Source organism: Trichophyton rubrum (genome assembly GCF_000151425.1).
Source record: "Trichophyton rubrum CBS 118892 genomic scaffold supercont2.5, whole genome shotgun sequence".
In the NCBI taxonomy this organism is placed as follows: Eukaryota; Fungi; Ascomycota; class Eurotiomycetes; order Onygenales; family Arthrodermataceae; genus Trichophyton; species Trichophyton rubrum.
The window spans coordinates 642,010-655,737 of NW_003456424.1; the positions used below are offsets into that span (position 1 = coordinate 642,010).

Below are 13,728 nucleotides of genomic sequence, written 5' to 3' on the forward strand. Positions count from 1 at the left end.
CTTTGCCCTAACAGAGGAAGAGTGAACACTGGCACCCCTTTTCAAGATGGCATCGACGAGATACGGTTTACCGTCTCCAAAGTCACCAACAGAATCATCAAAGAGGATCGCTATTAACACTCTGCTTAACCCAGAGAGTGTGTCAGCATGCGATTCACGCTGTTTGTATCCTACACGCAAACTACAACCACCATATGTCGACTATCCAGATCGCCGTGAGAGGTACTCTAGTGGGTCATCAACAACCATTAGCAGTGCTTGCTCAACACCAGTAAATACCTCTTTCCAAGGCTACAATCAGACGCATTTTCGCCCTCTCCAATACCTAAACACAGGTTATGGCTCCTATGATGGACGACCGGAACCTACATCTGCAGCCTCCGACAGCTATAATTTTACTCACCACCACCATCACCACCATAGTACAATGAACGGTAATGCCAACGCCACGGGCAAGGCACCGGTGTCACCCACTTCCTCACCAACGCCTTATCGAAGAGAACGTTTCCCATCTGTCTCTAGCGGAACGTCATCTGCACCGGTTCCAGAGCGCCGCCGACCACCTCGACCGAAGTACGACGAGGAAGAGATGTACTTTATATGGTACCATCGAGTTGATTTAGGCCAGGAATGGAAGCAGGTCCGTGAATGCTTCAACGCTCAGTTTCCAAACCGTCAAAGAACTGGCTTCCAGGGAATACAGTGCAAGTATTACCGCTTTATCAAGGAAAAGAACTGCCCCACACTACGCGAACAGCGGAGAAAAAGGAGTGCTGCTGCTGCTTCCGCTGCGGCTGGACGTGAGACCGGCAGCGACTCTGAAGGAAGAACGAAGTGCCATAACTATGGCGGATCCAATTGCCATTTCAACGAGGATGGGCCAGCCTATGGAGTGATTCGCTGGACGGGCACTCGATTCCCTTGGATGAAGCAGTAGAACCATCCCGCTCTGGCTGCACCTACCGGGACCTTTCCATAGCCTCGGTTCTTTCTTCTTTTCCTCCCTGATATCTTAGTTCGTTGGTGACTGGGTCCAATATAACGATGCTACGCGTGAAATGACTTAATGTTCTAATGATAACTTTTCTTTCTTGGTAAGCCAAGGGAACAGATTATACGACATGCTTCCAGTCGTTCTCTCGCAAAGCACTCCTTAGCCTTCCTTTACCCCTTACATATATACCCATTTTATTATATCTGGAGACTGCTACTGCGTCATAAAAGCCACAAAAGTTGCAAAGATACTGGCAGTAAATAGATGCCCCAGGCAAGGGCATAGAACACCTGACCACATACTCATACTCGTTCATTTCTATATATATTTGTTCAATTATTCATTTCTACTTTCTCACGTTCATCTAAATAACATCAACGCTTCAGGTTGATACCTTCATTTGAGCCCTTCCTGTATGATTATCCACAGATTCGTACTTGGCTATTGGTCATCGGGCTTGTTTGTTGGTGCTGCAGTGGTTAGGCATGGCGCCTATAATCCTTCTTCGCAGTATGACAGAGCAGGTTGGCGGTTACATTATACGGGGTATCTATCCATGAGCTTCCATATTTCTTGCCTTTCTACATGTATCACTCTATTGGCCTATTTTTATCTATTGTTGTACCCCTAAGGCCACAACATGGCCCTGGGAATGGATTGGGGGAGAAGTGGCAGCAATGTAATCACTAATTGGTCTTTACTCATTTATCGACTGTAAAAACAGTCAAGAACGGTAGCGAGGGAAAAAGGTGTTGATGTGGTTAAACGGGAGTTCATGCAGGAGAATAACAATACGTTTGACTTGCATCTTCCATCTACAGGCCATCTATAGATGTATATATCCAATAATGGGGCCAAAAGCACCTCCAAGCCGACTTTCCAGTCTCCACTCACCACCTAGTTAACTACTTAGTCCTCTTTTTTATGCCTTCAGTCGCTACTTTTAGTTATTAGTTATCGTATGCAGCTATCCTATTCTTGCGAGCGCGTACAGTCCATGCGGCTAAGGGGGAAGAAGCAAAGTGTGACTTCAGCTTGCTTAACCACATGCATGAGACCTCATTAACTGCACCACGCATAAATATTCCTCTAGCATGGCATAATTAGAATGCCCCAGTGTCTATACGTGGTGACGACTAGTTAAAGAGACCTCTACCTGGCTATCCTCTGGCTCCGCTGACAGCTAAAGTATCCCTCCACCACCCCTCCCACCTCTGCAAATAGCTCTTGTCAAAATAACACCCCTTTGCTTAGAACAGTTGCCATGCCACTGAACATATAACTAGGTGACTGGCCAAAGGAATTTCCTTGAAATATTCGCTATTACAGTGTTATTTACTCCATCGTTTTTACCGAGTTAGTTAAGCCAATGACTATGTGAGATGCAAACACTGGCCGCTTTTATGCGTCAGGAGCAGCTATATTACAGATCAAGGCATTTCATTATTAACAATAACGGTCAGTCGGTCCCGATATCGTCATCTCTGTGTCGAAAGAGAATGAATACGTGGACTTGCTGATAAATCCTGGATCGAAGCCACGGACGAAAAGCCGGACGTCCGCATACCCACGGCGGACGACTTCAGCAGGCCCTCATAGTCCGCCGCAATACCTCTCTTAACGGACGAAACCTGTGAATAGGGGCATCTTCCAGTGGCTATCCTTCCGCAGGCTTCAGAAGAACAATCCTCCAGGCTGCTAGTTGCGGAGATGGAAGAGGAGCCAGGCCTAAGGATGGGGTTATATAAAGTGGCATCAGTCCCAGCAACAGAACGGGAGTCTTATCCTGCGAAATCAGCAAAAGCACCAAATCCTAACCCGCAATCATGTCTACCCTCAAGCCATTGAAACTATATGGGGGAATTTTTCCTGCCAACCCCCTCAAAGTTGCTCTTGTTCTCGAAGAGCTTGGCCTGCCCTATGAGACTGAGGATGTCCCCATGGCAGAAAGAAAAAAGCCACCATTTACCAATATCAATCCAAACGGCCGTACCCCAGCCCTTTACGACCCAAACACCGACCTGAATATCTGGGAATCTGGGGCAATCGTCAGCTACCTCGTCGACAAGTACGATAAAGACCACAAAATCAGCTTTCCACACGATACCAACGAATACTACAGTGCAAACCAATGGCTTCACTTCCAGATGTCTGGCCAGGGACCATACTATGGTCAATACTTCTGGTTCATCAATTACCACCCAGAGAAGGTTCCCAGTGCCATCGATCGATACTACAACGAAATCAACCGCGTAGTTGGCGTCCTGGAGAAATGGCTTGCTGGTAGCGAAGATGGAGGTGATGGAAAGGGGCCGAGAAATTATATCATGGGTGACAAATGCACCTACACGGATCTAGTGCTCTTCCCATGGCAGATATTCCTCCCAAGGATTGTGTGGAAGGGAAAACTTAACCCAGAGACGGAATTCCCGAATGTGATGGCCTGGGTGAAAAGGATAGGGGCCCGGCCTTCTCTTGAACGGATATTAACAGAAGTCAACGCCATAGCCGAGCCGTTCCTCAAGGCAGCGGAGGAGAAGATGGCAAAGGCAGCGGAGGAGGAGAAGCAGTAACTGATATGTAACTAGCCAGCAAACATCACCGGTGAAATTACAGCCGACATAGCTTTAGCTGGTTACCCCATGTGCTGCCATCAACTAATGTAGCCCGTAGATCCTGCGTGTCGGCTGATTAGCCAATTAGTTAAACTAGTTACCTAAGTTATGTTAAATGCGGAGCGTGGCGGAGCGGAAAAGCTTGGCATATTCCCGAGGCTGCACTTAATTTTAGCGATACAAAAGACATCACAGAATATTTCCCAGGATACCAGTATATGTTTACCAGTCATGACACTGGAGTTAAGATGGCAAGTATCTGGAATGAAATTATAGCTGGGATTTGCGTGGTGAGAAAAACGAAAGAAGAGCGAAGGGATATAAAGACGGTAGATCAATTATAAGGGTTGGACTAGATTTTGATCAGACATTCACTGCCAACATTGCTTTCCTCCTTTCCACCTCAAAGAATGATGCTATAACCAAACACCATGTATCCAATCATGAAGATCCATCTACACCGATCCGATCGAGGCATTTACAACGGCGGACATCTACTTTAGGTAGTTTCCGCAAAATACAACGGCTTTCCTGCAGCGTCTTGTGCCATTTTCTCAAGTTCCTCGTCACTAGGATTCTTGATGAACTTGCGATCATGCGGGACCATTGGGTCAAGACCATACAGGCTCGTATTGATTTCGGGGCCCGCAATACCCCACACAAGGAAATCTCTCTCGGGCGTAAATATTTTTGGGGGGCAGTCATCGTCAAGATGGCGTGCATCTTCAAGATCGATTATGTAACTGTGCAAAGGAAAGTGTTATTAACAAGGTGCCCAATACGACTTCAGGAATGGTAGGCTCGTTATACGTACCATTTTTTACTCTCGCGGTCCCACATCAGATTGCGACGATGGGGGTCATAGTGAATGTATCTTCTGGAATAAAATTCCCTTATGAGAGAAAAGGGCACAATTAGAATTTTCAAAGAAAAAAGGCAACGGGTTGGGGTTACCTATCGTATTGTTTTGGCAAAAGCCAGTCTAACTTGGTCTCTTTCAAACATAGGCAACTCGTTAAAGTTTTGAAGGTTTCGCCCGGGCAACCTTTCCATGACAATGAATACCATAAATCCACCAGGAAGAGGGTCATTTTTCCGCGTCTGCTCATAAAACCCATGATCTAGAAGCTTTGGAGTGCAAGTGCTTCCAGCTTCCGTCAGCTCTTTTAGATTAAAGACCTCCATACCTGCTTGAAAGCTACAATCTTGGGGCTTGGTGGGTGTAGGAACATTGTAGTCATTGGGAATTCTAAGTAAGCTTCGTAAGAATCATCACGTTATAGAAGGTTACGGGCAGATTGGGGGCTGATGCCTACTGTATTCGTATCTTCGCTATACCCTGTACTCCCGGAGTAGGACCTTTTACCTGAGTCGTAACGCAAACACCAGCTGCCTCTGTAATGTAGGCATCATATACCGGATCATTCAAGTCCCAGACCTCGCGCTCAGAGAATATAGGACCAAGTTTCCATTCAGCAGTACTGGTAGAGATATGAGTATAGTTCGGCACCTCAAAGGATGATCTATTGCAATACAGCTCGCGTAGATCCCCTTCCAGCTCGTTAACATTCATGGTATCCAACAACAGCAAACGCGAAGAGGAGAAAAACTTGATTACTCTCCTTGCCTCGATAGTTATTGAGCTGTCTTGAGAAAGGGAGAGGAGGACCTTCAGCAGATATTTATAGTTAACCAAAGCGTGTCCAACGTCGTCGCTTAGTAACTAACATGCCGGCGCGTAACTAAGTTTAACTAACTATTTTGTTAACGAACGAGTTAGTTACTTCAACCAATCAGATAACTAGCCTCACCCTCAACTAACGCCCTTCATCCATTACACAGCGAATTAGCCTGGAACAGGGAAGGGCAACAATCTCGTATTTATTGTGATATGATAGCTAGTTATGGGTTAGGACGAAGGGTGTGGAAAATCGGAGTAGTTAATATTTCAGCATCAGCTAGTTAAGGAAAATGAGATAACCAGCTAACTAACTACATAGAAAAGAGCCATACGCCTAAGGTTTATCCATTGACTGAATGAATTGATCTTCTGGTCCAGGTGGTCACTTTCTTTTAGAGCCAGAAGATCCTGGCTTTTTCCTCCCAGCCTCTGGGTCGTCCATAAAATGAGCCCGACGCCGGGGTTCTTCTCCAAGGCTCAATCCTCTTGCGAAATCACTAGCAAGGTCTTCGCCGGCGCCAGAACGCGCGGAAGTCTGAGTTACCATTTTACCCTTCGTGACAGCAGCAAACTTATCTCTCACATTCTTCATTGACTCGCCCTTTTCCCTCTTAAGAATGTTTGTCTCCGACAACTTTTTCGCGTACCACGCGTTCTCTCCATGAGGAGATCCCACAAGGAAGAGCAGGCCCTGACGAACGGAGATTTTGGATCCCGCCATAGGTGAATGTTTGTATAGAATGGGGTTAGAGCAGTAAATTGTTTCTTTCCCGTCTTTATTCACTTCTCTCTTGAGGAAGAAGGTATGTTGGTAGTTGGTTAAAAACCCAAACTTGAGTTCAAGTTCAATCATGTAGTTTCCGATTTGGCCTATTGCTCTGCCATCAGTAACGGTATTAAAAGCGGAAGAAGACAATAAATATGAGTGATAGCCTACCTAGGGTTTGGCTTGCCAAAAATTTGGGTTCCGCTGGATCATCTATGATCTCTTCCCACACAGCCATGAAATTGTGGTTCCATGGTGTTTTTGCCTCCCCGACGGCTCGTGGTGTACCATTTGCCTCTACCATCAAGGCATAGTCAGGGACTAAGGATTTTCTGGTTCGAACACCTAAGACATCGTCACTCAGGTTTGGCGCGTCCGCTCTGCCTTTGCCTTTATTTGCGAGTATCTCTGGATTTTCTGTGGGGTAATCAACCTGGAACGAAATCGACCCTGTTTCTCGAGGTGGCTTTCCAGTCTCCAAACACCATTTCAAGTCCTAGGATCTTGCTGATAGCGAAGAGATACATCCTTTGCGTTCAGCAGTTTTAGCCCAGATCCATGCTGGCTTGATGGCAGTGGTGTAGAGGTCTTATGCATGGTCGAGTCTCAATAGCGATAGGGTTCCAAGATGGATACTGCTGAAATCTAAAACCGGAATGGGTAGGAAGATAGTTGTTCAATGGTTTGTAGAGTGAAGGAAAGTTGAAGGCCAGAGAGGAATGAGACGTGGTCTTTTATACTACAGCGGGTGGCAGAAATTGGTACATGTGAAAACCTAGCCACTACTAGCCCACCGCATTGCGAAAATGGGAAGAACCCAAGGAAGCATCTAGCCGCCAGGGAGATCGCATGATGTTTCTTATTACGCAAAAGATATCAAAAGATTCCATTTCTTATTGGTAATAGCTGCCTGCTACTATCAATAGTTAACAGCAAGGGCCATGCATGGTTAGCGGGCTGTGAAAAGTCTTCGGCATCTTCTGAGCCAACGGCTGATATCCACCCCATGAAGTTGACAAACAACAAGAGAACTCAGTAACTAGGCGCCAGGGGTATGCATAAGTAAGAGGGGGCCAAAAATAATATCAGACGGTCTCAACCAATATTTTGATGGTCGGCTCCACCGCATGAGGTTTACGGGCGGTAACAGAAACGTTTGATGCCAAGAGTCACATAAACCAACATGTTGGCAAGGCACCACCACATCACCAGTCAGCAATGCAGCTCTGTCTCGGGCTGAGCGACCGGCATTTCATGACAAGGTAGCTGCATTCTAAGGTAGTCATCAATAGGACCTCATTGATTCATTCATTCAGTCATGAAAAAGCAGTCAGGAAGAGAGAACAAGACCGCTGCCAGCTTCAAGGGTCCGAGTCACTATCACTAAGCATATTGCAGGGGTAGGTACGATAGCTGTATGTATCGTAATCTAGAGTGTCATACTCCTCATCGTCAGATGCATTTACACGGAAACGCCGATAAATCGCGTTGTTATCACAGTATTCATCGTCAAAGTCAAGATCCTCATCTGGATACTCGTTCGCAGGATTGTCCTCAGCTACATTAAAGAAATAAGCAAGAAGCTCTAAAGTGATATGAGCGAAAACTCACCATTCGAATCCTCATCCTCTGTATCCCAGTCCTTCTCGTCGTCATCTTCCGCGATAGCATCCCAGAAGTGCGAGTCACCTTGTGTGATGACCACGACGCCCACATCTTTCGGAAATTCGCATCCTTCAACCCATTTTCCGTCTTGAAAATAGGAAACACTTGGGTCGGCAACAACATCATGCACAGGTCGCCTGATAAACTCGTCGAAAACATAGCCAGAATCAGAGTCCTCATCTTGCGCAGACGTTATCTGATTCTCGGGGGTATCAGAGATATGGCGACAGTCAAGTTGACTATTAGTACCAATATCCTTATTGTTTAGGTCCATGCTGTTTTTAATTGCTCCATCTGTCTTGCTGGTAGCTGATATAGAGGCTTCACCTTGCCCGTTACTTTGGTGTCCAGTACGAGGTGTTTTGGGCAATCGTGGTTTATACTTCAAAGGCCGTTTTTGCGGGGTCGTACGAGATGTAGTCGCTTTTGTGACTGAGCGAGCCTCTTCGGGCGGCTCAGCACTATTCGTCATTTCCAACGCAATGCGTGCCAATTCGTTGGCAAGATTATCAGAGTCAAGGTCCCATGTACTAGGATCTTCAAGTACTGATTCTCCCTTTCTGGTCTCTTTGTCCAGCTGATGGGACCGGGATAATTTGGACGAATCTTCACGGTTTCCGGAAAGCATATGACGCTTTTCTATAGTGGCATTAGATATCTCAGTCTCACCAGGGCCCCCTTGGACATCCACGCGCCTTCCCTTAGCCGAGATCGATGACTTGTCAAGGGCCGTTTTGTTCGAAACTGCAATATTCTCCACAACAACAGGCCGATAGCTGGAACTTCTCCTCAATCTCTTCTTTTGAACACCTCCATGAATTCGGTGAAGTACGTCCAAGGTATCGGCTGGGTCCTCAGTATTGCTTGGTGCTTCGAGGTGGAAACGACGGACAGATGAGCCGCTTGGTTGTGCGGTGGCCGGCCTTTTGACGGCAGAAACGACTTTAGGTACGCTAGACAAGGTTGACAATGATGGAGAGTCGCTTCTAGCCGACTCGATATCGGTGCTATTATGCTCATCTCTATCTGTAGCGATGAGCTGTTTCTGCTTTGATTTAGACTCATCGCTACGCATAGATGGCGTTGGGATAATGGGAATCCCCGAGCTGTTCACTGCAGTACTGGAGGCCCTAGTAGTGTGATGGCTGACGGTTACAGCACGATTGCCCTGGGCCCGCCCCTTGGCTTGAGACTCGGGCGCCGGGCCGCCCTTAGGGCCATCTTGGCTATTTTTATTGTCAATATGCAGAACAACGCGTTGAAAAACGTAGTCTGTGAACCGCCTCTTAGGCTGGTGGATATCAGATTGGATGTCTGTATAGATGTAGAGCCGCGCAAGGCAAGGTGGTAAAGCTATTAGTCCAGGGTATCTTGGCTCAGAGCAAAAGCAATAAAATCACACTGGATGGTATAATAGAGTAATGTAGTTACCCAGACGCGGAATGTGGCGATGAGAATGACTTACACAGTGTCTCTACCGGTTCATCTTCTCTTCGTCGCTTGATGCGGATGCGTTCAGGTGGGAGAGACATTGGGTCCCAGCTGAAAGTAAGAGCCTCTCAAAGGAGATTTCAAGTCTCAGCCAGCTAAATCTCGATGTGAATTAGCAAACAACACGATGACCCTGCTGTTTGGTGCTGTCTGGTGAACTTGTCTTTTGTTTCTTTTTTTTTCTGTCTCTGACGTTGAGAAAAAAGTTGGCCAGAGCGGAGGTCACGTGGAAGCTTAACTAACTACTACTGCGTCAAACCTCGAGGTAGTTACGATAGATAAACATGCTTTGCGGCTACAGTGACAAGTGATTCAATAGGCTTCCTGGCCTGTTAGCCGGAATTGTTGGTACTATTACTATGTATCTATCCAATACCCACTGGATTAACTCCTGCTCACACTGTTCTCAAAAGGGCCGAGGTAGTTTTGGCTATTATCAGGGGGTATTACTTGTATTGGGGTATTCAATCAATTAGGGGGGCATCGCAAACAGGAGAAAATGATATACGATCAAAAGTAAAAGACAACGAGGCCAGCAAAGGACAGGAAAATAAGGGGGGAAATGCAAAAAAACAAGAAAGAAAAAAAAAAGTAAAAAAAAATAAGAAAATAAAAAAAATAAAAATAAAAAAAGGGGGGGGGGGGGGACAAAAGATAAGACAGTACCGGCTGCAGTGAGCAGTAACAACAAGCAATTTAAAAGTTGAAAGTAGACAGGTGGTATGAATATTGAACGATAGGCTCATGGCTCATGAGCAATATATATTTGCACCTGTGATATCTTCCTGCCTCTTATTCCAACCGACCAGAAACGAAGCATGACCCTAAAACCGCTATCACAAGTGAAGGTACATGATTGTTGTGAAGCGCATTAAAATTTCAGTAAAGGTTGATCTTGGATGCATGTCGGGATTAAGGAGTAGAAAACCAAACAACGGCGTAGAATCCAAACAAGAACATAGTATGGAAACAAAAAAAAGAAAATGGAATTATGGCGTATTATAATGGGATATTTGGGGCCAAGTAATAATTAGGGTAAGGCGGTAGTCCAAACAGAAAATGGGATAAACAAATAAGGCATGGAGTTAAATGCATAGAAAATGAGGCCCTGGGACTGGGAAAAGATATAAGGGTAAATAGGGAAAAGCGCGCGCACAGACAGAGAAACGAAAGAGTAAAGATAGTTTAAGTAATACAGTGTGGTGTAAGAGGAGTAAGTAAGCAGGGAAGTCAGAGTTATTTAGCGCCAATTTCTTCCTCAGCCCATCCGGGAAGAGAGCCTTCATTAGTTATGGAGAGACCACCAAAACCGCCGTGGTTAAGTCCTCCTAGCCCACCAAAGCCTGAGAAGCTTCCTTGGGTTTGATGATTCATGCCTGATCGTGATGGAAGATGTGAGTGTGGACCTTGGCCAAACCGCTCCTGAGAGAACGATGGCAAGCTAACAGTTCGAGAATGTTGGGCACGCGGAACACTCAGTGTGTTTCCATTCGCCGAATTGTGCTGCTGCTGTGCTGCACTGGAAGCACTGGAGACGTTTAATAGTCCGTTGAGAGATGATTTGTGCTGGAGGAGGGGCTCCCCTGGTGCTCCGTTATCCACCACTCCGTTGCTACCCTCAAAGTGGCTGTGGCTATGGGTATGGCCGTGATTGCTTTGGGGTTGCCCATAGTTTTGAGATTGAAGCGAAGGATACTGCATAGAGTTGCCCAGGCGAGACTCTTGTTCGCGACTAGTTTGCTGCGAGACCTGGCTAAGGTAAAGAGTCAAGGGGTTGTTGTTTCCAGAGCTTATGAGGGAGCCAGGGCTTGCTATCGAGTGTAAGGGATGTTTGTTTTGGCCATTCTGGGACAAGGAACCAGATGATCCAGTAACGGGGGACAGAGCAGGCCGAGTTGGGCTCGATTGTTGTCCGTTCTGGTTGCCACCTGACTGGATAGCACCGTTCACGGAATTGCTAGAGCCGTCCCCGCGATTGCCATTCTGGTTATTGTTGACTTGGCGAGGAGGATTACCACAGCGGTCTTTTCCGAAGTTGATCTTGAATCGTTTATATTCTTCTGATCCCCGCATTCCTTCAATTGCTTTGATAGCGTTAGCAATATTGGTGAAATTCACGAAAGCACAACTCTTCTCTCTAAGCGTGTTGACCAATTCAATCTCGCCATACGCCGAAAAATCCTGGCGCAAGCGTTCCTCAGTCCAGGTTTCGTCCAGGTTGCCGATGTAAACATTGCGGGATGCGCCTCCACTAACAGCCAATGAAATTGCGGTTGGAAGTCCGCCAGAATGTTTGCCCCATCCGATTTTAAGCCTTCTGTTGTGGATCATTAGACCTTGCATGTTGCTAAGCGCGTAGAACGAGGCGGCGGATGTAGCATCGACAAAGGTGACAAAACAGATATGCTTGTCCGGTATGTATCGAATATGATGTAGGAGTCCGCCGCGGACAACGTTACAAATCTCCTCTATTGTCGTCTCTGGGTGAATGTTACCCAGATAAACGGTCCTGTTTCCAAGGTTATGCATGCCACCAGCTGACGTTGCAACCGCAGCAGCAGCTAGGGATTGTTGTGCTATTGCATTTGAAAGTATATCACGATCGTGAGAGTTCAGTGTATGGGCATATCCAGGAGCGATCCCTAAATATTGTGCGGCATTCTGTTGTTGGGTTTTCGAGATATAGGCGCATCTATCCTTTCCATAGTAAACTCTCTTTGGAGGTTGCCAGTTGGGCTCCTGAGGAAGCTGGGTAACTGCCTTGATTGCGTTACTGATAGACAAGAAGTGAACAAAGCCAATAGACTTTTCTTTCACAAGTTTCACAGTATCAATAGGGCCAAATTTCCCTAGTTCCTCGCGTAGCTCCTCCTCAGTGACATCCTCATGCAAGTTTCCAAGGTATACATTTCTAGATGCATGAGATTGTTGCACAGCAAGTGCTACTGAGGTAGGGACTTGTGATGGCTTCCCCCATCCAATTTTTATATCATTACCTTTGATCGATAGCTTTTTCAAAATGGCATCAGAATGAAAGTGAGTAGCAGAACTGCTGTCCAGGAACGAAATAAAGGCGCAGTTCTTATCAGGGAGGAGACGAACGGACTCGATTTGGCCACTACGAACATGGCCCAAAATTTCTTCCGAGGTGGTTTCCGGAGGTAGGTTTCCTAGATACACAGTTCGGCTAGTTCCTGATAAGATACCATGTCCGGATTGAAGCTGCGGGCTCGGCGCAAATGCATTTGCAAACGCTGGAAGCCCTGATATCGGAGAATTTGGACCTGGTAATAGAGCAGAACTTCCCATAGCACCAGGGGACATCAGGCTTTGGTACATCTGAGGCGAGAGTGGACCATGCTGAGCTTGTGTTGGGCTGTTGAGCTGGGTTTGGTGACTCTGTTCAACATTCTGATTGGACTGCGAGAATCCCGGGAAGTTGCCAAACTGTGGTGAGGCGAAGGCAGAAGGGGTCCCTGGCTGAAAAGGGCTACCGAGGAGGAGCTGTGATGGGAGTAAAGGAGCGAAGTTCATGTCGAACTGAGCACCGTACGGGAGTTGATCTTTGGAGTTTGAAGGAGTAGAGTTGGTATTGATAGCAGGTATGTTGGCTCTCCGGGAGTTACGATCAGTGAAGCTTAGTGGTTGGTTGGATGCGTATGCGTTATGAGAAAAGCCCGTCGACTCAGTTCCGTTGCTGGAGACTTTAGAACCAGGCTGCATCAAACGACCGGTGTCAATCGCTTGCATGGCGAGAAGGTGTGGGGGAAGGACAGTAGCGTCCTGATTGAGGGGTGGTAGTACCGCCGTTTTGAAGGACTAATTAAGTCGTAGCGTATATATATATATTTATATAGAGGTAAATTTCCTCGTTTCGTCGGGCTATATATATAGAATGATGGTTAACACACTTGTATACCTGCGTATGAACAAAGGTCGTGAAAGGGGGCTGACCTACTAAGGAATGGGAAGAAGCTAGCCTTGCGACCAAAAACGGTAGAAAAGGGAGACCTCAACACTTTGTCTTTTTTTTTTTCCCACTTAATCCCCTATAATCTGGAAAGCCAGCCTGGCATAGGAGGATAGATCGAGAGGGTTTTTTCAGCCCTTCAGGGGTACGAAAAATTGTGTGGCTCGGAAACCAATAGGTGTTGGTAAAGGGATCAACGATGAGTGGCCTTGGGTTCAGCAACCCAGCGCAGGGCCAGGGAGGCTAGATATAGAACTTGCTGTTTCAAGTAAGAGGATTAAAATGATGAGCGACAAATGTATAACGCAATGAAGAGCTATAGGGAATGGATGGAAGGGGAGGAAGGGCAAGCTTTACTATAAGGCGATATCTGATGATGATGCAACCAAAACAAGCAAGAATCGAAGCCAAAAAAAAAAGAGAGAAAAATATAAAATAAATAAAGAGTTGGAAAAGAGTGAATGAGAAAGGGAAAAAAAAGGAGGCGGGAAGAAAGGAGAAACGAGAATAATGAAGACCTGCAGGCACAGCAAGCGAGCAGGAGGA

General features: G+C 46.4%; 6 protein-coding genes across 6 annotated transcripts; 2 read left to right on the forward strand and 4 right to left on the reverse strand.

Annotated features, from left to right (window-relative positions):
- On the forward strand, positions 1-2,523 carry TERG_04959 (uncharacterized protein). Its single transcript, XM_003234319.2, has one exon. It carries the CDS (start codon positions 47-49, stop codon positions 935-937), a length of 891 nt encoding a protein of 296 aa, XP_003234367.1. The 5' UTR covers positions 1-46; the 3' UTR covers positions 938-2,523.
- Positions 2,524-2,820: 297 nt separating this feature from the next.
- On the forward strand, positions 2,821-3,567 carry TERG_04960 (uncharacterized protein; the record flags this gene model as incomplete). Its single annotated transcript, XM_003234320.1, has 1 exon — positions 2,821-3,567. One exon carries the CDS (start codon positions 2,821-2,823, stop codon positions 3,565-3,567), a length of 747 nt encoding a protein of 248 aa, XP_003234368.1.
- A 541-nt stretch (positions 3,568-4,108) lies between these two features.
- TERG_04961 (uncharacterized protein) lies at positions 4,109-5,182 on the reverse strand (the record flags this gene model as incomplete). Its single annotated transcript, XM_047748351.1, has 5 exons — positions 4,109-4,352; positions 4,424-4,501; positions 4,564-4,730; positions 4,797-4,858; positions 4,948-5,182. 5 exons carry the CDS (start codon positions 5,180-5,182, stop codon positions 4,109-4,111), a joined length of 786 nt encoding a protein of 261 aa, XP_047604331.1.
- Positions 5,183-5,672: 490 nt separating this feature from the next.
- Positions 5,673-6,653, reverse strand: TERG_04962 (uncharacterized protein; the record flags this gene model as incomplete). Its single annotated transcript, XM_003234322.1, has 3 exons — positions 5,673-6,160; positions 6,228-6,552; positions 6,582-6,653. 3 exons carry the CDS (start codon positions 6,651-6,653, stop codon positions 5,673-5,675), a joined length of 885 nt encoding a protein of 294 aa, XP_003234370.1.
- A 764-nt stretch (positions 6,654-7,417) lies between these two features.
- On the reverse strand, positions 7,418-8,796 carry TERG_04963 (uncharacterized protein; the record flags this gene model as incomplete). Its single annotated transcript, XM_003234323.2, has 2 exons — positions 7,418-7,614; positions 7,668-8,796. The coding sequence occupies 2 exons, from the start codon at positions 8,794-8,796 to the stop codon at positions 7,418-7,420; spliced, it is 1,326 nt and encodes a 441-aa protein (XP_003234371.2).
- Positions 8,797-9,850: 1,054 nt separating this feature from the next.
- Positions 9,851-13,065, reverse strand: TERG_04964 (uncharacterized protein). The gene has a single exon (XM_003234324.2). The coding sequence runs from the start codon at positions 12,960-12,962 to the stop codon at positions 10,449-10,451; it is 2,514 nt and encodes an 837-aa protein (XP_003234372.1). The 5' UTR covers positions 12,963-13,065; the 3' UTR covers positions 9,851-10,448.
- Positions 13,066-13,728: the final 663 nt, after the last annotated feature.